Source organism: Syngnathoides biaculeatus, chromosome 5 (assembly GCF_019802595.1).
Source record: "Syngnathoides biaculeatus isolate LvHL_M chromosome 5, ASM1980259v1, whole genome shotgun sequence".
Taxonomy (NCBI): domain Eukaryota; kingdom Metazoa; phylum Chordata; class Actinopteri; order Syngnathiformes; family Syngnathidae; genus Syngnathoides; species Syngnathoides biaculeatus.
The window spans coordinates 663,378-690,841 of NC_084644.1; the positions used below are offsets into that span (position 1 = coordinate 663,378).

At 50.4% G+C, this 27,464-nt stretch overlaps 2 protein-coding genes across 9 annotated transcripts; one reads left to right on the forward strand and one right to left on the reverse strand.

Moving 5' to 3' along the window:
• Positions 1–1,469: 1,469 nt before the first annotated feature.
• heatr5a (HEAT repeat containing 5a) lies at positions 1,470–25,208 on the reverse strand. Of its 8 annotated transcripts, none has more exons than XM_061819292.1 (42): positions 24,832–25,208; positions 24,220–24,391; positions 23,604–23,815; positions 23,421–23,529; positions 22,122–22,271; positions 21,261–21,432; positions 20,508–20,668; positions 20,153–20,402; positions 19,482–19,637; positions 18,588–18,838; positions 17,583–17,694; positions 16,603–16,755; positions 15,723–15,822; positions 15,517–15,626; positions 15,278–15,447; positions 14,217–14,371; positions 14,040–14,145; positions 12,777–12,967; positions 12,550–12,709; positions 11,833–12,022; positions 11,609–11,778; positions 10,683–10,709; positions 9,849–9,993; positions 9,570–9,764; positions 8,872–9,123; positions 8,299–8,477; positions 8,149–8,217; positions 7,880–8,059; positions 7,601–7,805; positions 7,427–7,534; positions 7,195–7,329; positions 6,978–7,105; positions 6,622–6,769; positions 6,383–6,556; positions 6,204–6,305; positions 6,047–6,130; positions 5,702–5,893; positions 4,636–4,784; positions 4,163–4,270; positions 3,994–4,096; positions 3,276–3,429; positions 1,470–2,319 (listed from the first exon to the last, which is right to left on the reverse strand). In XM_061819292.1, the coding sequence occupies exons 2-42, from the start codon at positions 24,343–24,345 to the stop codon at positions 2,172–2,174; spliced, it is 6,189 nt and encodes a 2,062-aa protein (XP_061675276.1). In that variant the 5' UTR covers positions 24,346–24,391; positions 24,832–25,208; the 3' UTR covers positions 1,470–2,171. The 8 variants fall into 8 exon arrangements, 7 of the variants coding, with proteins under 7 accessions (XP_061675276.1, XP_061675278.1, XP_061675277.1 ...); XM_061819294.1 differs by having other exon boundaries at positions 7,622–7,805; positions 20,508–20,671; XM_061819293.1 differs by having other exon boundaries at positions 6,622–6,766; positions 20,508–20,671.
• A 499-nt stretch (positions 25,209–25,707) lies between these two features.
• hikeshi (heat shock protein nuclear import factor hikeshi) lies at positions 25,708–26,939 on the forward strand. The gene has a single exon (XM_061819307.1). The coding sequence runs from the start codon at positions 25,912–25,914 to the stop codon at positions 26,509–26,511; it is 600 nt and encodes a 199-aa protein (XP_061675291.1). The 5' UTR covers positions 25,708–25,911; the 3' UTR covers positions 26,512–26,939.
• Positions 26,940–27,464: the final 525 nt, after the last annotated feature.

The following is a 27,464-nucleotide window of genomic DNA, read 5'->3' on the forward strand; positions in this document are numbered from 1 at the left end:
TGAATGAGAGCATTTCAATTCCCCATCTTCAGGGGTCAGTGTGTGTGACTGTAAGCAGACCCTTCAAATGATTTGGTTGTTTTGTTGGTGTTCTTTTACCTTTCAAAACCTTGAATAACCACAACAAGCCTTCTCGGTATGACCCCCACCCCCATACACGCGCCAATAAATAAATAAAATTCATCTTTTTAAAATGTCACTGTCAATAAAAACAACATAAGAATAAAATTATCTTAGAGTTAGTTAGATGAATCCAGGGCAAACAAAGTATACCGGGGTGCGCTTTCATTTCATTTCATTTCATTGACACATTCTGCTGTTCGCTGCCGACGGGACGGGACGGGACGGGACGGGACGGCGTTCTTGAGACAAATTTGTCATTTGGATTTCTTGAGGCAAGATAGGCGGATGCCAAGAATACCGGGGACTGTAGGGGGCGCCCAAAAAATCGAATACAAATTCTACGACACGAAACCAATTCCGTACAATGTTTATCAAACGGTTAGAGACAATAGAAAAGAGTTTCAAAACATACTTCGAGTTTCGCGGGTTCTGGGGAGAAAAATGGAATAGCACTGCCATGTCTGAATCAAATACATTTATGCGGACAATGCAAAATGGGTGTCTTCATACTTAAATGGAATTCCATCATCGGAAACATTTTGTCTTTAACATCCACAAAACAGCGCAATAGTCAGCAAGAAAACAACTAAAGTAGGAAGCAGAAGCTTCATCGTCGGAAGAAGATATACACAAAAAAAAAAAGAAACAATGGTGTGATTATTTTTGGATTGATGGCAGGCAACGGCCGATCACCGCCTGACTGGAAAGCTCGAAAAGTCACCTGGGGTCACAGCCGCAAATCATGCCGGGAGCCTGTAAATTGCGTTTAAAGTGCATGTTTTGTGTCAGTCGTTTCCTCTGCTCTTCTTATTTTATTATTTGCTGTTGTGGGATCATTTTTAATCTCGATGTGAGTACAACATGGTCACGTGTGATTTGGCGACACAGGCCGGAAGTGGTCTTCTTCTGCTGATGGATGCCAAATGCAATTGTTCCTCTTTGCCTCGTGAGCGCCATCCTATGGTAGGTTACATACACGTGCTAGCATGCATGCTAGCAGTATAACCAGGTGCGTTCGAGTGAACTTTATTGGACGAGTCACACAACTGTGCGTCTAACTTGTGTTGCCCGTTTTTGTAAGACTTTTAAAGTGCAAAAGTATTTCAGCACTTCATCCGTTATGGGGGAACACTCAAAAGCCACCGAATTTCATCTTCACTTTGATGAGGAGGCTGAAATTGTAAAACAGGAAGAATTTGAGCCCACCAAAAATGCAGCTTTTGCGGGCCGAAGCCGAGCAAGTCGCTAAAGTGCCCAGAAAGGGAACACGAACGTTGCAGCATTACACTACAGTACGGTACTTCCGCACGTGGTCATTGCCATACTTTATTTCAGTCTTGTGCAAAAAAAAAAAAAAAAAAAAAAGTCAGATAAAATCCAAGATAGAATAATAAGAGATGTGAACTTCTTGGTGACGTATTTCGTCAAAGATGCCATTGACACTTCGGAGTTGTTTGTCAGTGTTGCGCTACACGGCTACCAGTCCGCTGGAAATGTTGGAAAAGTCTTTTGAAAATCGTCTTATAGTCACTCCTCGGTCGCTTGTCGCACTGACCTTTGACTTTGGAGTACTGTATACTGTACTTGCATGAGATTTTTTTTTTTTTGTGCGTCTTGTGATGAAAGACGTAAGGCAAATTTCGCACCGGCGGGCGCCACAAAACTGGTCCTGGGCAAAACGTTTGACTTCCTGTTGCAACGTTCACAACAGACATCTCCGCCGCTGAAAATGCTGGGGGGGGGGGGGGGGGGGGGGGTCTTTTTCTTTCCTTTTCAGGGGGCCATACTGAGTGAGTTTGGGGCGCCCCAACATCAAAAAACTTACACCAGCATAAACACGTCCACCAAAGTGGTGAGTTTTCAAGTAGGTTGAAGCCTCCAACAAAAAGATGGCAGGAATCACTCGAAAGCGATTCCGAGGAAAACAAACAGCTCCTAATACGAAGTTAGTGTCGTCTTACTGTGAAAGAAAAAGTGCACAACTTCCTGTTGGTCGCGTACAAGGGAGCGTGAACGCGTCGCAAGAAGCGGGCCTCCAATCGGCGAGCTCACAGGAAGTTGGTTTTGAGCGTGATGCTGGGCGAGGGCTTGGCCGCCCGGTTAGCGACGGCGTCAGCGTGGCTGGCGCTTTCCTGGCTTGCCTTGAGGGCGCCTTCAAGGCGCGACTTGAGGTGAGGCGACGTCGACACCAAAGACCTGACGGAAGGAGGAGGAAATTGGACCTTTTTAGCTCACGCTAACAAAATGCCGTTGCAAACACAAAAGCTTGTGAACACAATCGCGGTCAGCGTTGAAACGTGACGGGATGCCATTAACTGCCAAATCTGGATCTTCTGCTCAAAAGCTGTGAACTGAAATACAAAGTGATGAAACGGTGCCGGCTAGTGGCGCGCGTTTGTCATTACAGGGTTTACAAACCTGATGAATTTCACAATGAAACCCTCTTGCACGCCCACCCGTTGAAAAACATACATGACAAATATATCGGTCGGTGGCATCCGACGGATGGATTCAACATGACCATCAAATGTATCCATTTAATCAAGTTTACATACACATTTTACAAATGGCCTTTTTTTTTTAAAGGATGTCTATAATAACTGATGCCATGAAAAAGTGTTTTAAAGCTTGCCTGTCATTAGGAAAAAAAAAATTATCTCACAAGGTGAAAGAAAAACAAAAAACACTTCCAACTATGAATGATGTAGTTCATTTTTCTCCAAGCAAATTAAAAAAAAAAAAAATCCAAGTCCAATCATGCTTATTCAGCCAATGAGAGCGCATTCAGAAAGCGCACTTTTTCATTTGGCCTCCATTAAACTCAAATACAAAATGAAAACACTTGCAAGGAGCTGCTGGAGGCCACAACTCACGCCCGCACACTCGCACGGACTGAGTCCATCTCGTGATGTCATGCTCGAAGCCACGCCCCTTCAAGGGATACATCTGACGCACGGATACTACAGTATATGCAGTAATTGCACTTTGAAAAATATTTTCTGTTTAGTCGTTTTTCTACAATACAGCAGTTTATTATTATTTTTTTAATATTCTTGTTTTTGTCTCTTTTTTTATCTATATGAATGTAAGAAAAAAAAAAAAAAGTAAAAAAAAAAACCCCAAAAAGTCATCTTATTTGTCGGGAAGCCCACCTGAACACAGCCGAGTGTTGCGGTCCCAGGCGCATGAGTTCCTTGAGCGCCGCCTGGTGGAGCGAGCGGGACAGCGCGGGGGCAGAGTTCAGCGCGTTCTCGTCCAGCAGGAAGGAAATGAGCGTGGGAAACAAGATGGCCACCAGCCCGGGACCTGCGCAGGGACCGAGTGCGACGCATTAGGGGTGCCACCATTTCTTTTCCCCTTCAGTTCTTGAAAAAGTTGCCGAGTCGCTGCCACAACACTCCAGAACTTTTCCGTGACACCTTCTGGGTTTAGCTTTATCACGACCGATACCAAATCATCTTTGGAACTGTGTTTATTCCGCGATATATATAAGGATTGTTCTATTGTGGACGGCGATCATTCCTACAAGCGTTTTTATGTTGTTGTATATGTGACCCTGCAACAAGATGAAACGTAAATATTGGCTGCACCCCTTGAGGGAAGGACAGGACAGGGACAGGAAAAGTCGCATCGTGAATCTGGACAGTTACACAATTGAGAGAAGTCGAGAAACAAAATACAAACAATTTGCATATGGAGAAAGTGAAAAGAGTCCCAGGGGGTGCGTGCGTGCGTGTGGACTGGCGGCGTTTAACATGCACAAAGACTCGACAGTAACGTCCCGTGATTGGCCTTGCACCCCCCCCCGAAAGCCACGCGGTGGACGGGACCCGGCGAGGTCCGCCGGTGCTCCCCGCTCGCAACTCTTACGCTGGTCTTGGTTCGCCGCCAGGACTAGAACCTCCAAAGCAGCCACGCCCTCCAGAACCGCCCGCAGCTCCTCGGGACTTTGAGGCCGGCGCCGCGCCGCCCTCTGGCGGACGAACGCAAGTGTGAATGGCGACAAAGGGTCAGGAGGCGGGCGAGTGGGGCGGCGCACCTGAAGGAATTTGAGCAGCGGCGGTCCCAGCGTGCGGATGTACGGCACCGAAACCGCCGTCTGCGCCCCAAAAAGTGACGACAGCAACTGGAAACATCGACACGACACCTGGGAAACATCCACAAGAGAAAAAAAAATAGCCATCAATCAATCAATCCGGCGGCTTAATAATAAGACTTGAAAGATGAGAAGAGTACGCGTTTATATTCAAACAATGTGTTTAAAAATGACGAGAATAAGATTTGGACCTTGTAGTTCAGCACCTGCGTTCAACTTTGAAAAGAAGCGTTCATAAGAAGAAGGAGGCTTTAATATTCTAGGGGCACATTTAGAACCGATGATTTCAGAAAGATAAAAAAAAAAAAAAAGCATAGGCGCACGTTATCTTATATTGTGACTTCAAAATGGAGTTACGGTAGCGGGCTATTTATAAGAGTACATGTCAAGCGTGCGCGAAAGTCGCCCGCACTGACGTCGGGGTCCTCGGCATCCATGGCGTCATTGAAGCGCCGCAGCGCGAGGGCGTGCAGGGATGGCGCCGCCGTGCACACGTCCGGACCGGCGCTCAGCAGGAAGACCGTCAGCGCCGTCAGGAGGACCGTCGGCTCCGCGACGTTGGACCCTGAACGCGACACGCGACAAATCAACTGACAAAGCAGACGAGGGCTGACCGATGCCGAGTCGAACGGTGAACTGCGCGACAACAATGAGACTCCTCAATTTGGATGAGTCGCAAAATGTGGACCGAGGGTCTTTTCATTTGGAAAAATTGGGGAACGTGATCAGAAATCAGCTGAAAAGCAGGTTTGAATCACTGGAGGAATCTGGAAGGACGACGACAAGATCTGCGTTATTTTGGCACCGTCGTCATGAAAAATGCACCGATGTGGAAAGTTGGGGGAAAAAAATGCTTCCCCAGTTGTGTGGAATTCAACTTTTTTTTTTTTTTTTTTTTACAATGCTAATTTGCTTTTTATATCGTGCATTTCACACGCAAGCTAACTCAACAGGATTAAAAACATTTCAAAATAGTATTAAAAAACAAAAGTTGTACAGTGCAAGAAATATTTCAAGATGGTAATACTACAAAAAAAAAAAGGGGGGGGGGGTGATTTAAAATCATTCCCGCTTGGGGCTGACGCGACTTCTTCCATTTTTGTGCAGCATAACGATGGCTAAACGCTTTGCTTTGGACTCTGCGCTCCACCATTTGACCCGAGTCGTCCATCTCAAGAGCCCGCCGACTGGGCTTGTATTCCGTGAGCATTTCTTTCGTGTATTCCGATTACAGACCAGCAGCAAAACGTGAAAATCGATTCTGGAGCTGACCGGAAGCCGACGTAAAGACTTCCGAATTGGAGGGAACGAGCTGAACGGTCCGAATCGGGGGGTTTTTTTGTTTATTTTTTTTTTCATAGTAAATGTGGAATTTGAAGGTGGAAAAATTCTTCCCACGATATCTTAATGTGCTGAGTATTTAGTCTTTGAGAAATGGGAACATTCCAGAAAGGACAAAATGCTCGTAAGCGATGCACGTACCAGCGTTCCACATGCCGAGTAGCGCGCAGAGAGCCGAGCGCAGAACGCCGTCGCCGCAACTTTTCTCCCGGCGAGCCGACGCCGTCTTGAGCGCGCGTAGAAGCGCCCGCACCACCCGAGCGGGTCCGACCTCGCCGTCGCCCGATTCCTCCAGAGCCTCCGGGAGAGGACACGGGGGGAGCTCGCACTTCACTGGAAAGCACGTGACACACACACACACACACACAGCCCATACTCCAAATGCGTGCATGTGCCTCTTACCGGCGTGAGCCGCGGCTATATTTGGGTGTGCGCTGCAACTAGTGAGGCTCCGAGCACGCGCACGTTCGTGTGTTTGCGCGTTACCGTTTTGCGAGGCGGCTTGTAGGACGATCTCTCGGAGCACTCCCAGCAGCAGGTAGAGGATTGTGGGTAAGACGGAGACACTTCCTGCGTGACAACCAATCAAATCACGCGCCGAGCTTCACGACAACCACGAAGATGCCGGCACGTGGTTTGAGACCTTGGGGCGAGCAGACCGACGGCAGCTGTGAGAGGACGCACAACGTCGACGACACCAGATGACAATCGGCGTCGCTCAGACGCCGCACCGAACCGCCGGGACCTGCGTGCGCACGCGCACCCACACGTGAGCGGCGCGCACCGACGCGTGCGCGCAAACGGGCGCAGAGCGTTCCTGACCGGCGTCGGGGGTCCCGGCCAGTTTGGGGCTGAGCGCGGGGAGTTTTCTGAGCAGCACGCTGAGGCAGATCTCCAGCGCTCCGAAGACCAGCGAGCGTCCCGGGACCAGGCCGCCCGTATCGCGGCCCTCCCCGAACTCCGGCAAGGTCTCCTTCTCCGACGCGCCGTCGTCCGCTGGTGTCAGAGACGAGGCTCGGGTCGCCCTTCTTCGAGCAAAGCCGACGCGACGACGAGCTCACCTTCGGCGCTGTGTCGCCTCTCCCTGACGTGCTCCTGCGTGGCCCTCACGATCTGCCCCAGCAGGTCCGACACGGCCGCCTGCACGCACGGCGACTCCCTGGTGACCAGCAGCCTGTGGAGCACGCTCAGCAGCTCCACGCTCAACTGCTAAAGGCACGCACACGAGCAACACCTTCAGTCGAGCTGCCAGAAACCACTGTCGGCCCCAATTTGCGCAAAAAGTCAAGTCATCGGATTGATTGATTGAGTGATTATCCACTGTGTAAAGCACAGGGTTGCAAGAAAATGGCTTTATCGACAAAATCTCAGCAGATCAGCTCTAGCGGTGAGTTTCCGTGAGCGGCGAGTGGCCGACCTGGTCGCCCGCCATCTTGGCTCGGGTCCACGGCGCATCCAGCAGCGCCTGCAGCGCTCGAAGACAGGAAGTGATGTTCTCCATCTGCTCGTCCGAGCCAGGGGAACACAGGAAGTGCACGCTGAGGCCTGAGCCGACACGCGAGCGGGGTCAGCCGGGTGAGCGGGGAGGCGGAAGCCGCCGCCTGCGGGTCGCGAGGCAACGCCGGCGCCGTTACCCAGGATGAGGTGCAGGCGCTCCGTGTTGACGTCTTCGGGACTCTCGGCGTCGTCCGCTGAGGCGCTGTGCCCCATGGAGTTGGGCGTGACCGGGCGGGACAGGTTGGCGGGGACGTCGTCGCCCGTCAAAAAACCTAAAGACACGCAAACGCGCACAATCACGCGGGGGGTGGTGAGAAATGCAGAGTGACGAGGACGAGGAAAAGATGGTCCGGACTAGAACGACGGGACCTGTGGTCCGCAGCCAGAGGGCCGTCGCGTGCAGGATGGGCGCCCAGGAGGAAGCGTAGTGACTCCTGGCCTGATTGGCCGTCTCCGCCGTGAAGAAGGAACCGCCTCCTGCGACGAGGGGGACGTTTCAAACGTGACCACGAGTGTCCTCCGGAGCGCCGCCGAGCTTCAAACCTGCCGCGGGCGCTCGCGAACCGTCGCCGTCTTCCCGGGGGAGCATCAGCGCGCTGTAGTCCTGCAGCGCCGCCAACCACAGGCGGCTCAACTTGGGCAGATCCGATTGGACCAAAGCCAGGAGGCCGGCCCCTCCCGACCCGGAGCAGTCGACGGCGTCGAGACCCGCCTCCCGTCGGCTCATCCGGACGGCCGCGGTGTAAACCTGAGACGAGCGCCGTCAGACTCCTTACCCCGAAATTCAAGTCCGCTCTGTTTTTTGTTTTTTTTTTCGTTCACCTGGGCCCAGGCCTTCAGGACCGCCAGAGTTTCCATGGTAACCGTGGCCTCGTCGTACAGCCGACCGCGCGCCTCGCTTCCTGTCTGGACCTTGGCCAACGAGGACGCCAGCAGCTGGTGCACGCGCTTGACCTCGCGCAGATCGGTGAGCACGCCGCTCGACAGCCACGTGCTGCACACCTGCGAGTCGGGGGAGGAAGAGGAGGAATAACCAAGAATGAGGGCAAACGAGGAAGAGGAGAACAACTGAGGAGCGGAATGTGGGCAACCTGACAGGCTTCGGCTGCGACGTTAGGAGGAGCGTCCGGACCGAAGGCCGGTCTGAGAGCGGCGCCGACCTACGCACAAACAAACAGTCGAGTTGGCTTCCGTTCGCTCCCTTCGTTCGCGTGAATGAACGCGCGGAGTGCGGCAGTCACGTTGGCCTGGTACTGCTCCAGGATGACGTGACCCGGGAACTCGGGTTCGGCCACGTCCTTGAACGGCGCGATGACGGCCAGCAGCGCCCGCAGGCCCGCCAGGCGCAGACGCTCGGCGTGGTCGGTTGCCGCCATGAAGGCCACGCGCACCACGTCGCCCAAGTGGAGCACCAGCCAGTCTGGGGGGGGGGGGGGGCGAGAACGACGACGACGACGTCACCACGCCATTGAGGAGCCCGCCCGCCTTGGAGGTCCAATTGCAAATTCATTTCAACCTCATAGTTGAATTTCCAAGTTTCAATTTGAGTTTAAAAAGGTGAATTTTTGGTTGAATCCGAGCTGAAAAATCTTCGATTGTGTACTCTTTTGCTATTTTTGTCCAGTCTGTGTGTGACTTTGAATTTAAATTCATTTGTTTTTGTTGAAACCGGATTTTTGCATGTGCTACATGTTTTTTAGTATATTCTAGTAATTGGGATATGATCCACCTTTTTTTGGTTTAGACATCCTTCTGTGCTATCCGTGCCATCTAAAGTTCAATTTCTGAGCTTGACATAAATTGACCTCAATAACCTTTAGCGGTGGACGCCTGGCGGCGTCTGTCCTGCGCCAACGCCAGGTCAAAGTGCGCGGGGTCGTCTTTCTGGCAGCGGGCGATGATGCGGCACACGCACTCCATGGCGAAGCAGCGCGTGGAACAGCGCAGCGCCGGAAACGGGCCGGCCGACTCGGCCCGAGCTCGGAAGGCCGACGAGTCGTCGTCGCCGCCGGGGTCCTCGTCCTCGTCCGCGTCTTCTCGACCCGCCTCCGCCCCGGCACTTCCGTCTATGAGGGGAGAGCAAGCAGCCCGCCACGTGAGACTGGCTCCACTGACTTTCAAACATTCAATTGGATCATCAGCCCCGTTTTCTCGTATGACTCCACCACTTTTGCCATCCCGGGTGTCGGAGTCCCTTTTTTAACTGACCGACAAAATAAAATGGCAACGCAATGGTCGAATCGAGGCAAACGGACTCGTTTGTTGGGAAAATTGCGTCCGGGGTTTGTTTCTGTTGTTGTCGGTAAATATTCAAAGACGACTTGGCAACGTTTTTTTTTTTTTTCCTGGGTTGAAGTTGTCGTCTGGCCACTTTGCTGACTTGAGCAGCTTCGCGATTGCCTCGTTGTTGGATTCCTGTTTGCGCTTGACAATTTCTTCACCTCTCTTCATTTTCCGTCCATGGAGCCAAGCGCACGCTCCGGATAATATCTCATCAAATGGAAAGGCTCACCGTGAGCTGCGGCGCCGGAGGCCGCCAGGACGTCCTTGCAGAGCTTCAGCCAGCGTCCCAGCATGCCACGGGCGACGCCGGACGCCATCATGTGGAGCAAAGTCTCCCGGATGTCCCGCCTCAGTCCCGGCTCGGACTCCTGGTCCAGCAGGGCGAAGAGCGCCCCCTCCAGGCCCACCTCCTTGATGGAGACTCCTGTCGGCAAAAAATTTCAGCTAATAATTGTTGCAGCTTTTGGATTGATCAAGTCATTTGTTTGTGTGCGTGCACCTAACTGACCCAGTCTGGTGTTGTCCCGCCTCTGCAGGTGTTTCACCTCCGTCACGGCGAGCTCACACACCTCCGGCGCCTCCCTCTGGACCAGCTGCCTGAGGCACGCCACCACCGCCCGACGCAGGCACAAGTGCGAGCTGCACAGGTTGGCCTGACGTACACAAAGCGGGAACCTCGTGTGGACTTTGTGAGGCGATCGGATCGGAGGACCGCGCGCGCTCTGATTAATTGTGGTAATGAACACGCCAATGAGTCACAGCAGTCTGAGCGTTTCTTTTCATGCCTTTTGTCAATTTTCAAACACTAGCGTCCGCTATCAGTCAGTTGGTTAGAGGAGTTTGTTAATGGTGAGGAGAAGAAGAAGAAGAAGAAGAAGAAGAAGAAAAAAAAAAAACTTAAAGGAGACACATTATGCTATTTTCCCCCTCAATTTCAAATCGTTTCCATTGTTGTCGAGCGAGCAACTTCAATTCGTTTTAAGCCAACATTAATGTCTGTCATTATTTTTCCAGAAGAGTACTACATTTTTTTTTTGTTTTAAAAAAAGCAAGCAAACTAAAAAAAAAAAAAATAATTATGAAAGGAGAACATGCTTTATAACAATCAATAATCTTCCTAATATGTAGCTGCCAATTCATTGGCAGGATCTGTAGTGTCAGCTGCTCCCAATTGAGAAGGTGCCACTCAGGTCACAAAATATGCATTTGACACTTGATGGGGGGCTATCGGTGCAAAAGGTATGAAAAAGTCCCTTTTACATAATATGTCCCTCTAAGTAATGAGTTATTGGAACACAAGCCAAACATTGTGAATGTTTCCTCTCGTGGCGCGAGAACGTACCAACATGGAATATTCCAGTAAGATCTCCTGGAAGAGATGACACACAATTTTAAACACACACACACACGCGCACGTGCGACGTCTGACTTGAATCAGAACCGGACATTGACCACCACTTCCTTGAATGGCACCACGTTGGCATGGTAACGGGAGATTAGCCCGTTTATTTATAAGGGAGTCCAGCTCGTCTTCCAACAAAGGTGCCGTAAAAACGATTTTGGTTCCGAAGACTTTAAATCTGTTTGAAGCGCCGAAGACATGCAAACCCAACGCGGATTATTGCGCTATAGCCGAAGCATCTTTTCACCGTATGGATGTTCCTGATGTGTGGTGGCTTCGAGCGCGAGTTCCCTCCCCGACTACGCGAGGACAAAGTGACGTCTTCTATGGCGCGCTCGTCTTCCGCATCAAGGCCCATTGACAAGTCCTCCAGCTCGGAAATGCGTCTTCGCCGAGCAAATGGAATGTGACGGATTGACTTTTTCAAGACGTGCGCACGGGCGAGACTCTGCAGAGCGGCTTTTACGACGGAGAGTTTGGTGAACTTTCAGCAGATGCAACACGACTTTGTCGCTAAGTCGATCCGAGCGAAGCGGGCCGACCGAGCCTCCTAACGTGATTTGACATGCCATCACCCCCTCAGTGTGTTCGATTCTTTTTGGAGCATCCGTTTGACACGCCTGCAACGTCTCATAGCTGCGAGCTCAACAGTTTTATACACTTATTCATTGAAATTTGGCAGGCTTGTTAACATGACTCTTCTCTGCGGTGTGTCGCAAACCCATCCCATTTGATGCCACATTTTGGTCTGAAGCAGCACTTTTAATTTGGTAACGCTCTTTAGAAATCTTTTGAAAATTCATCCCTCGAGGCCAGTTTGACTGAGTAACATGAAATGAAAAGTACGCGTGTGCGCGCTTGCTTACACAGAGTGCCGGTACGAGGCCGGCCAGGTGGACGTGTTGCGGGCAGAACATATGGAGCCGCTGCAGACAGGAAATGGCGTGGGCCTGAACCAGACAGTGGGGCGTGGCCTGCATGGCGCCGCAGGCCACCAGACAACCGGAGCGCACGGCCGCCACGCCGGACCCCTCCCCTGACGAACACCAAAGTTATTGTCGTCTCATTCGCCGGCGAGCGCACATCTGACCTTGCAGGTCCGGCCCCAGGCAGGTGATGAGGGCGTGCAGGCAGCGCCCCAGGCTGCGCTGCAAGTCGGGGTGGGTGGGCGGCGCCGAGAGCAACAGGCGCAACACCAGGGCCAAGGAGGGCTCCGCGTGGGCGCGGTACAGACCGCAGGACAAGTCCGTCAACAGGGACAGGCTGTGTAGAGACCATGTCTGAAACCAGTTAACAAAAAACAATTAGTCAAGAACCCCTGGGGGGTTTTGGAGAAATTTTCTTTTTCTTTTTTTTTTTTTTTTTTAAAACATTGAGCTGACGGATGGGCAAGTCCCGATAGCAGGTATGGATCATATCATAGCGAGTACTCATGAAGGCTGCCGACGGCAGCCACCAACACTTATGGCAAATGAATAAATAACTGGCCGGCCAGCAGTTAGTTGGTGGCGCTACGACGGCGTGTCAACATCTGCGTCGAAAAATCGCCCATATCAAAAGTGTATGTATAAAAATTAAAACATTAAAAAAAAATGAGCAATGGGTAGTGACTGACAAAACTCAAAACGTTGGTGGATTTTTCTAATGTTTTGCCGTCTTGGTTACTTTAGTAAGAAAGACGGCAGAGGGATAAATCTGTCACAAGTACAAGCCAACTGTAATCCGCCCACGCCACGCCACGCCACGACACGGGCTTTCGCCGAAATGAGCTCGAGCGTTCCCGGAACCTTCACGGCCGCTTTTGTACCTGAACCTCGGGTGAGGTGGCGTCCTGACACAGCGTGAAGATGACTCCCAGACACGTGGACAGATGCTGAGGCGAGCTGATGCCTCCCACGTAGCGGTGCAACGCCCCCAGAGCCAAAGCGCAGCCGCTGCGAGACGCCGCATCCCGAGCGCTCTTCAGCCTGGACGCGCAACGTGGTCACTAGTAGCTTGCGGACCGTGTTAGAAAACTGTTGAAGTCCCGCCTACCTGTCGAAGCAGAGGAGCGAGACGGAGACCGTGAAGGCGGCGTCTCCGACGGCCTGCACGAGCCGCGCCAGCCCCTCGGCCGCGGCGCAACGTAGCGCGGGGGTGCTGCTGTCCAGCGCCCCCAGCAGGAGAGACAGCGCCGGGACGCGAGCCTCCTCCGGGCCCAGAGAACCCCGGCTGGCGCTAGGATCCTGAGGAAAACAGTTATAGATTTACAGTATTACGATTTAGTTAGGGTTAGGTTTAGTGATGTATCAAGTACCACACTCGGGTACTTTGACGTCAAAAATTGGACAAGTAGGTACCATTTATTTAGTTTTGTTAGTACCTGGAGTTTTGAAAAAAAATACTGTAAACTACAATCATCATCCATGAGAGCGCTCATAAGGTATCTGAAACACAAGTACACCAAAAAAAAAAAAAAAAATGAAAAAAAAAGTTGGCCGGCCAATGATTTCCTGTCTTCCGACAAGCTTGGTTGAGACTGTGTGAGCCGCAAGAATGAAACGGCTTCAAACAAGTCAGCACGCGTTGGCGTTGGTCACAGTCGCAGAGTCCGCAGCTCCAACAAGTGGGAACCATTTTGAGGTTTGGAACGGATTAAACTCATTTACATTATTTCCTATGGAAAAAAATGTTTCGGAGGTTGAACAAATTAGACTTTGAACACTTCACGAGAATGAATTCTGTTCGAACTTCACTGTATACAGTAGAAGCCAGACGTTTATATACAGTGTGCAAAAAAAAAAAAAAAAAAAAAAAAAAACCCACACACTTCATATTCAGTCTCACTGTTTGAAGTCGAATCTGACGGAACCTCTCCCGTCCCAGGTCAGTCAGAATCACCAAAATTATTTCATTTTACTAAATTCCATAATAATGAGGGCGAAAACTTTATATTCGTTTCTTCAAGGTCCAAAAGTTGACGTCCATTTCCTCGCAATGGAAGGACAATACCAGTCGGTGACGCGAATGCATCATTAGGCTGGTTAGCCAACTGCCAAATTGACATCACAGGAGAAAAAAAAGGACATCATCATCATCACGAGTGACACTCAAGGGTTGCGCTGACATTTTCCGTGTTTGCAAGTTGCGGACAGCAAATGTGATTGTGAAATTTTATACCGTGCAACACAGTCAAGCGCAACGTTTCTCATTTTTATTCAATTTATTGGGGAAAGATGATTCGTCGTACAAGCCTGTTCCCACAACAAAAACTTGGATCTAAAGGCACCCGTATGGAATCCAAAGACAGCGTAGTACCTTGAGCAGACTACAGAGGGCAGCGCAGACATGCATCTGGACCGTCTGCTGTCGTTGACTCTTCAGCTGCTTCAGCGCCTCCACAAACTGTTCCAGAATCTTCACCCTAGCACACAGCACGTGAAAGGTCACACTAAAACGAACCCACGTTGGGCTCGCCGAGCACCTAAGACGAACCTCTGAGCGGCAATGATGTGCGGGAAGAGGAGTCCGAAGAGGCGAATGGCGGTGGAGTTCAGGGTGGCGCTGGGAGGAGTCGGCACGGGAGCCTCGTCGGCTCGGTCGCAGAGAGCGAACGGGTCGTTTTCCAGGGACCCTCCGGCGGCGTGCACCTGCCAAACGTCATCGCATCATCAAAGCCGGCAGCAGAGTTAAGCGAGTGCTACGGCTGCAGCTATCGAATGCATTTGGGATGGAGTATTCCGATTGTCTCGTCGGTAATCGCTCAGAATTGATTTTTCATCCATAAAAACAATAACCTGCATTCGAAGAGTTGAGCAGAATGAACGAAGGTGAACGCACAGCAGAGACCTGCAACTACGAACAACCGTTTACACGGTGAGCTTCCTTTTGGAGGTACCGTATATCGTTTTGAGTGTCCAAGAATGGGAGCAGCTTCACGTAAATGTTTCCGAGCATTATTTGTGTCCATCCTCACATTCTTCAAGAGTGTCTCTTGTATTCTTTGGAGCCTGCTGAGTGACATGGCCATCAGCGAATAAGATGGTACAGTTGGCCGGCTGTTAACTGGCAAACTCGTCGTATCTTTTTTACTTGCACAGGATTAAGAACGTCAAATTGGCAATAGTATGAAACGTATGAAATTAGCCAACATCAATAATTTACTTTGTGTTGCCAATCGCAGACAGCACAGCTTTCCAGTAGAAGACAAAGATTAGTTGTTGAATTGGAGGTCCTCAGGTCAATAATGAGAGAACGAAAGGGCAACACGTTGGAAGTCGGACATGTTTAGCCACCTCACACTTCAATCCGCTACGTGTAAGTATGGTAGAAACAAAGTATGCGTCACAGTAGCGAGTAGAAAGTCTGTGTCATGATCGATGCAGTGAGTGACAAGCAAGGAGTCAGCTTCGCTCGTGGCGCGTTTGTATTTTTCCTGGTCTTGTCTTGTCACAGAATGCAAAACCGTGTGGATCTTGAAAGATCAGTCAAATTGCTGTTGAACGGCCGCTAACCTTATATGGGCTGAAAATGGCCGGCGGTCGACGGACCCTCACCTGAGCCTCGATGCATCTGTGGCCGCTTTCGCTGTGGGCGGGTCCGAGCAGCGGGAGATCGTCGCGGTGACAGAGGGAAGGCAGGAAGCCGAGCTCCGAGCACGGCCGGTTGAGGTTCTCCGGCGCCAGCAGGTCCGACACCAGCTGGTTCATCACCAAACCGAAACTCTCTGACGAGCACCAACAAGACGATTGAACGGCGAGCGGCCCAGGAGAATGCCAGAAGATGGCGCCGCCACCTTGGTAGACACGCGGCGGCAGCGCGGCCAGCAGCTCGTACACTCGCAGGCGGTAAACCGACGTCCACGTCGCCACGCTGGGACCGTACGACCCGACGAGGGCGTGAAGTCTGCGGACACCGGGAAAGAGACAGCGTCGGTTCCGGTTCTGACTCGACTCGGGTCGGGTCGGCGTGGACGCCAAGGACGAGCTAAGGAGGGCTGACTTTGGGAGGAGGCCGACGGCGCACGCGACGGGCGTGAGGAGGTGCGCGATGACGTCGTTGGTTAACACGTCCTCGCAGTCGAGCAGCAGCTTCTTCATGGCTGACCACAAACACACCACAACAACAACAACAACGACGACGAGTGAGCGTGTTTAAAAATGTGAACGTCAAAAAGAGCATTCCATGTTTCAAACAAGATTCTCGGGCTTTCAATTCTGCTCCATTTGCGGCTTTCTGGCGAGTCTGTGGCAAATGTGATGACGTGCCTTCCCGTTCCACGTGGCTCTTTTTGTTATTTGCCAACTTCTCATTCCAAAGCAGAAATGTAGGCAAACCTTCCGCACTGGCAATGAAAGCAAACAATTTTGGTCCGAGAACTCCCGACTCGGCGGCGCCAAAAAGCCAAATGCGCCTCGAGAGCCCAGGGTGCCGACCCCCTGCCATAGACAAATGGCTTGACAAAAAATTACTGTTACTGTTACTGAGTGCGGAGACTTGCATCACGTTCTTCTTCTTCTTCAAGTTAAAACCACAGCTAGCTACATACGTGCTTTCTCTGCCACAGCTGCAAATGTCAGTCGCCACCATATGCCAATACATTGCTTTTAATGGAAGGTCTGCACATTCAATATGGCCTCCCCTAACGGGCACGTGTTGGTTGGATCCAGTCATATTGTGCGAGACCGAGAAATACGCGTCCCTTTCGGGCCACGGCGCCAGTAAACAATTCTGCAACGGACAGACTTGGTCAATGCAGGTTTAAAGGGGCAACTGCAAAGTATTTCTGGAAAAAGTGTTCGGTCTCGATGGCTCATTACATCCAATATCTGTTATGCAGAGATCGGCGTCATGGAGATGCCAACTGTATAGAAGTACTGACCAGTGAGCGCCCCAGCTCGACCCTCCAGCGTCACCTTCCACGTAAAGTAGTCCCCTCGCCTCAGCTCCATCTCTTGCTCCCGGAGCGAGGCGGGAAATACGCAGCGCCAGAGGAGGAGCAGACGGGGGAGGTGCTGATCTACAACGGCCGGACCTGAACGCACAAAAATGTGGGGGCAGACGCGTCTCAACCGCAAATCGCAGGAGTTTTTCACGCCCACAAATACATCTGCGGATATATTTGTGGATTTGAAAAACACATGTAAATCCCAACTTTGAAAAAAACACATGCAGATCATTTTAGACATATCTTTCTCTCTCCCTGTCGTCAAACAATTACTGTAAAAAGCAGCACAATCAAAACCAAACCAAACCAAACCAAATAAAATGACTCACATCTGATTGGAGAACAAGTGCAGTGCAAATTTTAATTTTTTTTTTTTTTCTTTCATTTAACCATCGAACGGTGCCTTTATTAACAGCCCCCCAAATTTCAAGGGTGACAAAAACAAGTTTAAGTCTTGAAAATCGTAACGTGCCCACCGAACGTGCTCAACCGTCAACTCTATATTTGAGAAATTAAATATGTCTGCTTAAAGCCTCCGTCCGGCGCTTGGAGTTACGTATTTCGGGTTGTCCTGTGTGTGACAACGAGGCGCTCTACGGCAGCCAGTCCCCATTCTGCCTGGTAAGTCAGACATTTTTGGATTTGCTCTCCTCTGCTCGCTCTTTCGGTCCGTCTCTGCAGTCGTGGCCAAAAACGAGGCCGTGAAATGCGTTTTCGGGGTTAGGTGCAGGTAGCTGATTAACGGCATGTGTCAATTTTACTGGATAACTCAATTCAGTTCTACATATTTCAGTTTTTGCACATTTTCTGCGTTTAGCTTAAATCTCTGACAGTGACATCGAGGCAGCGGTGCTGTGCACCAATGATTTCGTCATGTCCTTAAGAAATGAACAAATGTCGGCGAAGCGCAGTACCCAGCGTGCAGACGGACGAAATCAGCAGCCAGCCGGCCTGCGACCTCTGCAGGGCGATGCGACTGTTCTGAGAGGCCGAACGCAGCAAATCTTCGGCGAGGTCCACCACCGCCTACGCACGCGTGTGTGCAGAATTAGAGTAAGTACAACGTGGATGACGTCGACGTCACTGCCTGACTTAAAACCGGGCCCCGACAGATATGGATTTTTTGAAGGCAGATGCTGACATTTGGCAGGAACACAAGTCGGATAATTAAATCGGTCAATTCAATGAAAAAGATAGACTTATACGGTTTAGGCCTTAAGTTGGCATACACTGTGCAAAAACATTTCATTTTTTTGTCTCACTGTGTGAAGTCAAATCAGACTAATCCTCTCCTGTTTCAGGTCAGGCGAGTGCCACAATAATGAGAGATTAATTTTTGGTTATTTGCTTCAAGCTCAAAAGCTGACATGCATTTCCTTTGAATTGCGTAACGTGGCTCAAAGGTTTTGGGTCCCCTACCACAAGCTTCTGACAACACTCCTGGCCCAGTCCTCCTGACAAAACTGAGTCAGGATTCTCGGTCGCCTTGCTCGCGCACGCCTTTTCAGATCTGCCTAAGTTGGAATCTGGCTTTTTTTTTTTTTTTTTTTTTAACATTTCGTTAGGCATAATGGCGGTGCAGGACCCGTTTCTCTAATTGTCTAAGAAATTCTCGCTCTCATTGTGGCATTTAACAAAATTCAATCATTTTAATAACCCTGACTGACTTCAAACAGGCGATGTTTAGTCTGATTTGATATCAGCGAGTGAGAGAAAAAAAATGAAATGTGCATTCCTGCACAATGCGCCCGTGTTTTAAGAGTGGAAAAAACTGCATCATCAATAAATTAGTGAAAAACAAACAAGAGCCAAAAAAAAAAAACAGTCTTAAAAAAAATGTGCTAATTTTTGTGTACTTAAAAGGCTAATATCGGCTTATCGGTCAGGCCCTACTTGACACAACCTCGGCGGCAACCGACCGTGGCCTTGGCGTGCGGTATCCCGAGGGGGCAGTGCTGCACCGCAGCCACCAGGGCGGCGACGGCGGCCGCGTATCCCGCCACCGCCTCCGGGCAAGACTTGAGCGCCGCCAGACGCTCCGCGCAGCGATCCAGCAGTGGAGAGCGCTGGCACGGCATCGCCGTGGCGACGCAGCGCAGGCACCAGGCGGCAGCCAGGCGGGCTGAGGACGTTGGGTGAAGGAGGACCGAGACCACCACATCCAGGAGCCCTGCGCGCCCACACACACACACACACATCACAAGTGGTGGGGACTGAAACGCGGTCCGGCGGTCCAGCCTGGATCGATTTCACAGTTTGGAGAGATACGAGACGATTTTTTTGCATAGACGTCCAAGCAAAAATTTGAGATTTCAGGGCTGTATCGTGGCAGGGAAATCAGCTGATATACGGAGATAATTCTTCCAAAAAAAGAGCTTGCTACTCCTAATTGACATCTGCGGTTGAAACTAACCCTTGACGACATGCAGACACATTGTGAATTCAAAACAACTGAATACCTTTTCTTTCAATAAGTCTGTTCATCTTAATTCTAACAATGTAAAATGCAATACACGAGATACCAAAACTAGCAACAATGTCTTTGCTTTAACTAAGCAACAAATACTCACAGCTGCATTTTTTTTTCATCTTATGCAAAAGATGACTAAGATTACTGCATCCTACAGAGGAGTTGGGAGGTCCCGCTATTTGCAGGGGATCGAGACTGGGCCAGACTACGAATAGCAAAGATTTGCAGGAGGGAGGGAGGGAGGGAGGGAGGGAGGGAGGGAGGGAGGGAGGGAGGGAGGGAGGGAGGGGGGGGGAGAGCGAGAGAGAGAGAGAGAGAGAGAGAGAGAGAGACAGACACCGACCTGTGGTTCCGTCACTCAAGAGAGGGGCAGCAGTGGAGCCCAAGCCCCGTATGAGTGCTCCCAACTCCAAAAGGCAGCAGACCAAAACATGTTGACTGCCGTTGACGTCGGCGCAGCTGAACTTGGCCTCCGCCTTCCCATCGGCCGCTGCACCATCTGCACGCGGATGCAACATTACGAGCGTGCCATCTGCCTAAGGGTGTCACTGTTTCAGATTTTTAGAAGTGATATTTCCATTGATTACCTGCATACAAATTCATTTTGCATTGAAGATTATCCAGGCATTTTCTGAGCCGCTTAGCCTCGCAAGGGTAGCGGCAGCGCTGGAGCCAATCCCAGCCGTCAACGGGCAGGAGGCAGCTCACACCCTCAACTGGTCAACAACGGTCACACTCACAATCACACCTCGGGGCCATTTAGAGTCTCCAATTCATGTTGCACGTTTTGGGGATGTGTGAGGAAAACCAAGCGCCTGGAGAAAAGCCACGCAGGCACACGGAGAACATGCAAACTCCACACAGGCGGGGCCGGGATCCGAACCCCGGTCTCCACAACTGGGAGGGTTGCACCGCTGTGTCGCCGATTGCAAAATCAGTTTTTCAAATGACTTCTTATGCAGCTCCACGACGGCAATAAAAGAGAGAAAGCCACGCCCACAGACGCATCCTCACCACCAGCGTGCTTGTGCATCTCCACGATGTTGCACAGGTGTCTGGCGGCGTTACATTGTGCCTTCTCGCTGAGGAGCGAGCCCGCCGTGTTCCTCAGGATGAAGGAGACGCAGCGGCGGACGACGGCGGCGTCGCCCGGCGTGAGGGTCGTCCTCGTGTCGGAGGCCAACGCCATCGACGACGACAGGAAGGACGCAAAGTTGGCCTCCAGCCAGGCGCCGCCCATCGTGGACACAAAGACCACGCACGCCTGCGGAGGAGGAGGAGGATTGGCCAATCGAGTCTGACGAATTGAGCCACATGACCGCCTCTGAGGGGGGCCCGGAGGGGCACGGGGAAGAGCAGAGACCAACACCTGTGTGACGCCGACGCGGACCTCCTTGCTCACGGAGCTGCTCCCCTTCAGCATGTCGCCGCTGGCCCGCAGGAAGCCGGCGCCGCCCCTTACGAAGCCCGCGGACAACAGATCCGTGACCTCCTCCAGGGTGCTGCGCCCTCGCGCGTTTTGTCTGGGGGCTGCTGGAGGGGGAGGGGGAGGGGGAGGGGGAGGGGGTGGGGTGGGGGGGTACAACGTGAAATGAGAAACCAGGATGAGTCTCTGCCAGCAGAACGGAAAGTAGTACAGTGTAGTCCCTTGAAATATGACTAATTTATTCAAACTCAAAACATTTGACTCAAACTCTTATTGAAGTTAGGAGCCAAATTAGTTTTTGGGTTTTTTTCCAAATGAGAACAACTATTAGATTGCACTTTAATTAAAAAACAGTCATGAGATTAAATAAAATGTAGATTTTTTTCGCATATATCATATTCAAGATATTGAATGGACGCTGAATAGGAAGAAAAAAAAAAAAAAGGTGCCAGTGACAGGACAAGACATTCTGCTACGTCGGAGACTTTGGGCTCACCGATGGAGAAGCTGGGAAAAGGCCTCTCAACCTAGCAGGATGGACGCAATGATGCTGTGCTAACGAAGGATTCAGAGTGCAGGATTCACTTATTCTCTCTGCCCTCATCCCTACATGAAGATTTGTCCACTACATTGAAATCCATAGACTGCATAGCGAGTGGGGACGATGACAAAGACAACGTTAACTCCGTGCCGTACCGCCGTTAGTCCTGGGCTCGAGCGCCGCCGCCAGCAAACTTCCCAGCAGCTTGGCGACAGACGTGCGGGCATCGCGGTCGGAGCCCTCGAAGGCCCGGAAGCACAGCGTGGACGCGTTCTCCAGCTCGCTGGTCCACAGGAAGGCCGCCTCGCGCTGCAACTCCAGCAGGCACTGTCGGCAGAGCGGAGTGTTGAGACGCAGACGCCGGCTTCGGGCCCAAATAAGCGGTACTTGTTGAAGTCGTACATTCTAACATTATTTTGCCAACATAACTGGCAACTAAATGTAAACTTTTCTCAAACTATGTAAGCATGAAAAGGGCCGCAAAAAAGAAGTTCCAACAATGATGGGCCTCATGAGTCATTGAATTGATATAAAGCGTGAAAACAAGTCAGCAAAATCAGCTCAACTTAGGCCAAAAACAAAAACCAAAAAAAAAAAGGGATTCCAATTTCCTCCAATTCAGAAGACATTTTTTTTTTTTCTTACGAAATATTTTGACTCCGTCTCCAGCGCACGGTGTTGCCCTTTTTTGTCAGTTGTAGTTAATTGAGGCTCTCTCTAATTTTGTCCTGAAAATGTACAGACTTTGAATCTTGAGGCGGGCACAACGTCACGAGGCTCCAGCCGGTGACCTTTGATTTCACTTTTCAGACAGTTTGAAGCGTCGAGTGGCATTCGAGTCCCACAAAAGTCGAAGTACGTCATTTCAAGAATACGTTTCGAAAATGTGCAAAGACTACAAATTGAGTCCCGAAATGCTGACTTCTTACGGAAAACACATTAGCAACCGATATGGCAGCCACAGGCCAACGTGCTCGCTGATGAATTACAATGAGGAAGACGTCACCGGCACTCACCCTGGCGGCGGCGCATCGGACCGCCGCGGAGCGGTCCGTCAGGCACGTCCGGGCCGCCTTGTAGATGTCGCGGTGAGTCGACGCGGCGCCCGCCCCGACGCCTCGCAGGATCCTCTCCAGCGAAACCAGAATCTCGTAGCGTCCTTGAGACTGACACGAGACACTTTTACAAGTCAAAGACCTGCCCGTTAAATTCCACCACGTAAAGAAAACATAAACAAGCACATTCTTGTACACATTCAAACTCATTGATGGAACTCAATCATACAATGAGAGACTTTTTTTTTTTTTTTTTTTAAACAGATGGCTCAGTAGTAGCCTCTTTTCACTCTGACTGCCAAGAAATGGCAGACAAAATGACACACGCCAAAGAAATTCCAGAAGAGTCGAGAAAGAAAGTCATTGACATCGATCAGTCCGGGAAAGGCCAACAGAAGCCATTTGGAAAGCTTTCTGATTCCAGTTGGACGTTGGAAGAGACTAAAAAAAAAAAAAAAAAAAACACACAGAAGAGCAGCCAACCTTCCTAAATACAAGAGGACAGCAACGGATCACCGGGGAGCGCGCACACAAGGAACTCGGGACAACGTGGGACAAGAACTGCGGGCCTCCTTTGCCTCAGTTAAGGTCAAAGTTCATAAGGAGGAGACTTGGCAAAAATGGCACCCGTGGCAGCGTTTCAAGGGCAAAACAACAAAAAGGCTCGTCTTACTTTTGCAAACAAACTCTGCTATTTATATTTGTTTGGTGATCTTAAGCATTAAAGTAGGCAAACTATTCAAAATACAACAGCATGAGAAGGGGGACAATACTTTTTTCACAAAACTGAATGCTTATTTCCGTTAGCCAGTCTATGGTGTTTCCTATGGCATGCTAGCATTGAGCTCGTGCACTGGCCTTCGATAAAAATGCTGTACGTACTTTCATTGGCCGTGTGTTTATGAGTTGGTTTAATTTTCTCCGTTTTAGTCTCAGTAAACCTTGACCGAGACTAAACTGCAATGCTGACAAACCCAAATCAGCAAGACAACCACGTAGGCTTACTGTCTTCGCTCTGCCGCGTGCAAACGATTATTACGGCAATTCTCTCGCTTTTCTTTTTGCTGCGTCTCTTGCCGTACGGGTCGGTGCTGAGCAACGAGTTGTGGCACTGCATGGTACGACCCTGAAGGCATACAACTAGAAACTAGGACTTGCCGTACCATGTACAAACCAATAAAAGAACGGTGGCTTTAAAATCCGGGATACAGCGCCGTAATTATTTGAAGTACTCTCGGTGCCACTTTCGGAACCACCAACCTCGGCGTGCTTCAGGGCTTTCAGCAGGATGGCCGACGTGTCCTTGAAGAGGCTGCCCATCATCCCCCCCAGCTGCTCGAACAGGGCGCCAAGACACGCCACGGCTGCCCTAACACAAAAAAAAAAGACACACGGTCAGAAGAAAATGTCCGCAGGAAACCCGCCGGCAATTTTGTGGCTCACAGTCTGTTGGGGAGACCCGACGGCGAGTCGTCCTTTATGCGAACGATGTCATTGCACCGCTCCACGAGTAAGCTGCAAGGGACGGGGTCGCCGAGGCCGAACAACAGCGCCAGGCAGTCACCCAGCAGCCTGCGGGCGGGCGGCCCGGGCGAGCCCACCAGAACGCCCGAGAGCTGCTCCACGAGGCGCCGCTGGTTCTGTTTGACGATGGCCTGCGTTAGAGGAGAGATGACGTCTGCTGATTATTCAGATCAACGTGGATTCTTTTCTGTTATTAAACAATACCAACACAAAACCTGCATCACTTGCAGCTTTTTTTTTTTTTTTGGTCCACTTGAGGGGTCTATTCTCACTCTCTCTACTGTAGTATGTGTGACTTTGAATGCGCGCCTGGAGCGGTGAGCGATGTGAGAGCGGGCAGAGTCGGCTGTCTCTCGTGACCGTTACCGTGGCTAACCGCTAGCTAGTCTGAGACTTAGTGGCCACCAATTGTGGACGTGCAGCAAGTGCGCGAATGTGTTGGTGACGCGATTCTTTTGTTTGCGTTTGTTTAGCACCGTCTTCGAGGCACTTTCCTCCAACGCTTTGACGTGGAGAATTTGCATTTTGTACTTACCCTGTCGCTGGAAGGAAGGAGCTTCTTCAGGCGGCTGAGCCAATTAAAGATGAACTCGGCTCGTTGATGTTCACTCAGCTGACGGCATGCGTCCTCATTGAGCAAGAGACAGTGGACGCTCGCCATTTCTTGATCTTCTTCTTCTTCTTATAGCAAGTCCCAAACACCTTGCCTACGTTTCCCACAATGCAACGTACACGACTGAATCTTTACAACTTTACTTTATTCACATCTTGATAATCTCAAAGTTTCATGTTGCAGTTAATTTGATCGCACCAGTGCCATGATTAGAAAGTTTGTCTTTGAATAGTTTATTTTAAAATCAAGCAAACACCTGACGTAAAGCTGAGTGAAGTACATTCATTAAAAACATTGATTATTTCATAACAGATTAACGTCAAAATCGTAGCACAAACCATTCATTAAAGCTTTTCTAAACTGTGTCAGGTCCAGACGTAACAAGATAACTACCTACGGGACAGAACTTGCCAACTTTTACAAACTTGTGCCTTGACAAGTGTAACTAGCATGAATTAGCATCGAGCGGCTAATCGGTCGAGCTAAAGTCCAAAAGCTGACACAACCAGAACAAAAAAAAAGACGTGCAGTTACCTGCGAGGCGCAATCATAAAAAAGGTGACAAATGTCCACGGGATGACGTCGATTGTGCAAAAACGGTCAAAAGGGATACTTTGGTTTATTTCCAATTGTTTTGACGTCTCCGTTGGCTTAAAGAGCAGCGCTTGTATGGGACAGCGGGAACTTCCCGCGGCTTTTCTGCCCTTCAAAATAAAAGAGCCACTAGCTTGTCGTAGGCTGACGGGGACGATGGAGCTGCCAGGCAAAGGGGCGACAGGAAGACCAAAGAGAAGAAGGTCGATGGAGGTCGTGGGGGGAGACCATGCAGGAGATGGAAAAAGATGATGACACGATGTGGCAAAAAGCCCGATGGAAAAGATAAAAACAAATTCAAACACAACTACTTTGAGAAACAGTTGAAAAGATTGGCAGTTTTTTATTGCATTTTCTTCCTTTTATTGTGTGAAAAGCAACAACAGCGCATATGGAAGAGCCAAATAAGTAAAATTTGGCTTCATTTGGCTTCAGTACGTAAAGTATATTCTAAGAGTAAAGATCACACTTGGGAAGATCGAGACGCGCTTTTGTTTGCGTTTCTGTACATTGAAATGGCTCGCGGTTTCATAATAATCGCTCCTATCATTTCAAAAGTGAAAGTTAAACGAGTGTTTTAAGGGTTGTTGTTGTTTTTTTTTTTTTTTTTTTTAAAGTCTTTACTAGTCTTAGATATTCGATACTGGCAACAGTTAAGTCCCATCGTGAAAGTGTCAACATTTCAGACGGCCGTATTTACATGTACAAATCCAAATATATGACATTGAGCCCGATTTCTTCGTCCCTCTCAGATGGGCGTGTAATCGATAGCCGAGCAGGAAAGCCGAGAAGCTTCTGGAACTTTCCGCCGTCGTCTATTGGTTGCGACGGCGGCAGCCGCTGTTAGCGGCTGCTCGAGCTACGCCCCCAGCTCGACTACCGCTCCAAAACCTTCTGGGACTTTCTACCGTCTTCCGTCGGTCGGAGCGGAGCGCGGCTCGCCGTCGTCGGCGCTTCCAGCCGCACCCGCACCCGCACCCGCAGCTCGACTACCGCCGGGACTCCGGTAAAGCTAAGGCCATGTTCGGCTGCTTGGTGGCCGGCCGCCTGGTGCAGACCGACGCGGTCCAGGTGGCCGCCGACAAGTTCGTCTTCAACCTCCCGGATTACGAGAGCGTCAACCACGTGGTGGTGTTCATGCTCGGCACCGTGCCGTTCCCCGCCGGCATGGGCGGCGCGGTCTACTTCTCCTTCCCGGACCCGGAGAGCGGCGGGCAGGTGTGGCAGCTGCTCGGCTTCATCGCCAACGACAAGCCGAGCGCCATCTTCAAGATCTCGGGCTTGAAGGCGGGCCAGGGCGCGGGCTCGCACCACCCCTTCGGCACCGTGGCCGCGGCCGCTCCGTCCGTGGCGCAGGTCGGCGTTTCCGTGGAGCCGCTGGAGCAGCTGGCCCAGCAGACGCCGGTGTCGGGGGCGGCGGCGACCACCGCCGACACGCTGCGGCTCTTTACGCAGAAGATGCTCGACAGTTTGTACAACTTCGCGTCGTCGTTCGCCGTCACGCAGGCGCAGATGGCGCCCGACCCCAGCGAGACCTTCGTGCCGTCCAGCTGCATCGTCAAGTGGTACGACAGCTTCCAGAGGCGCATGAACCAGAACCCCAACTTTTGGAAAAACTGAACTTGAGTACGTCGCCGACCCGGCGTGCCCGAAGGATGCGGACGACAGTTGAGACTCTTTTAACCTGTGTCGAATACAAAATTGGAAACAATTGACAGATTTGGGCCTCAGCTCGCCGTGCCAAAGCTTCGTCGTCGTTGTTGTTGTTGTTTTTGCTTCAGGCTACATCAATCCATTTACACATCTTATTTCTTTCGATTCGTAAAAACTGAGGTTTTGCTGGAGAGAGGAAGACCCCCTCCCCCCCAATTTTTTTTTTGGGGGGGGTGGTATTAGAGTTTTGTGAGCATCAGGTGTAAAGACCTCTTCATCGACAAGTCATTTTTGCAGAGATCGGCAGTGAAGAAATGGTACAAATTTGTAAATGGTTGTCTGTAATTGAAACCTCCACCCCCAAATTATTCAATAAAGCAGCTATGTACCATCAATACGAGTTTGGGACTAAAAATGGGGGTTGTGCACACCCCCCTTTATGATTTTTTTTTTTTTTCTCTAATCCACAAATAGGTGACTACTGATTCCAAATCACAATTATGCGGCTGAAGGAATCTATAGAGGTCATGCACCCAAGTTGTAAAATCACGTGATTTTTGTTTACGTCACCATATTGCCGGTCAAACAAAGCATTGTTGCAAGTTGAGACTAAACGTAAATGTGTCTTACAGCGCGACTCTCTCTGAGAGTTTTGTCCGATACCATTAAACATTTAGAAGGTGGTGATAAAGTTACGTGGAAAAATGGGAGAAACTTGGCATAGAGGATCCATATTTAATGGCAAAGTCGATGTTTTGGCCAATAAGAAATTTGACTGATTGGCTTCCGTTTTTTTGACGACTGGATATACGCACACATGTATCTAGGGACAGAAAAGTTGGAAAGCGTTTAAAAGTCTGGATGCGTACAAATACTTTGTTGCTAATTAATATACATGAATTTCCCTTGATCGGTTCTCA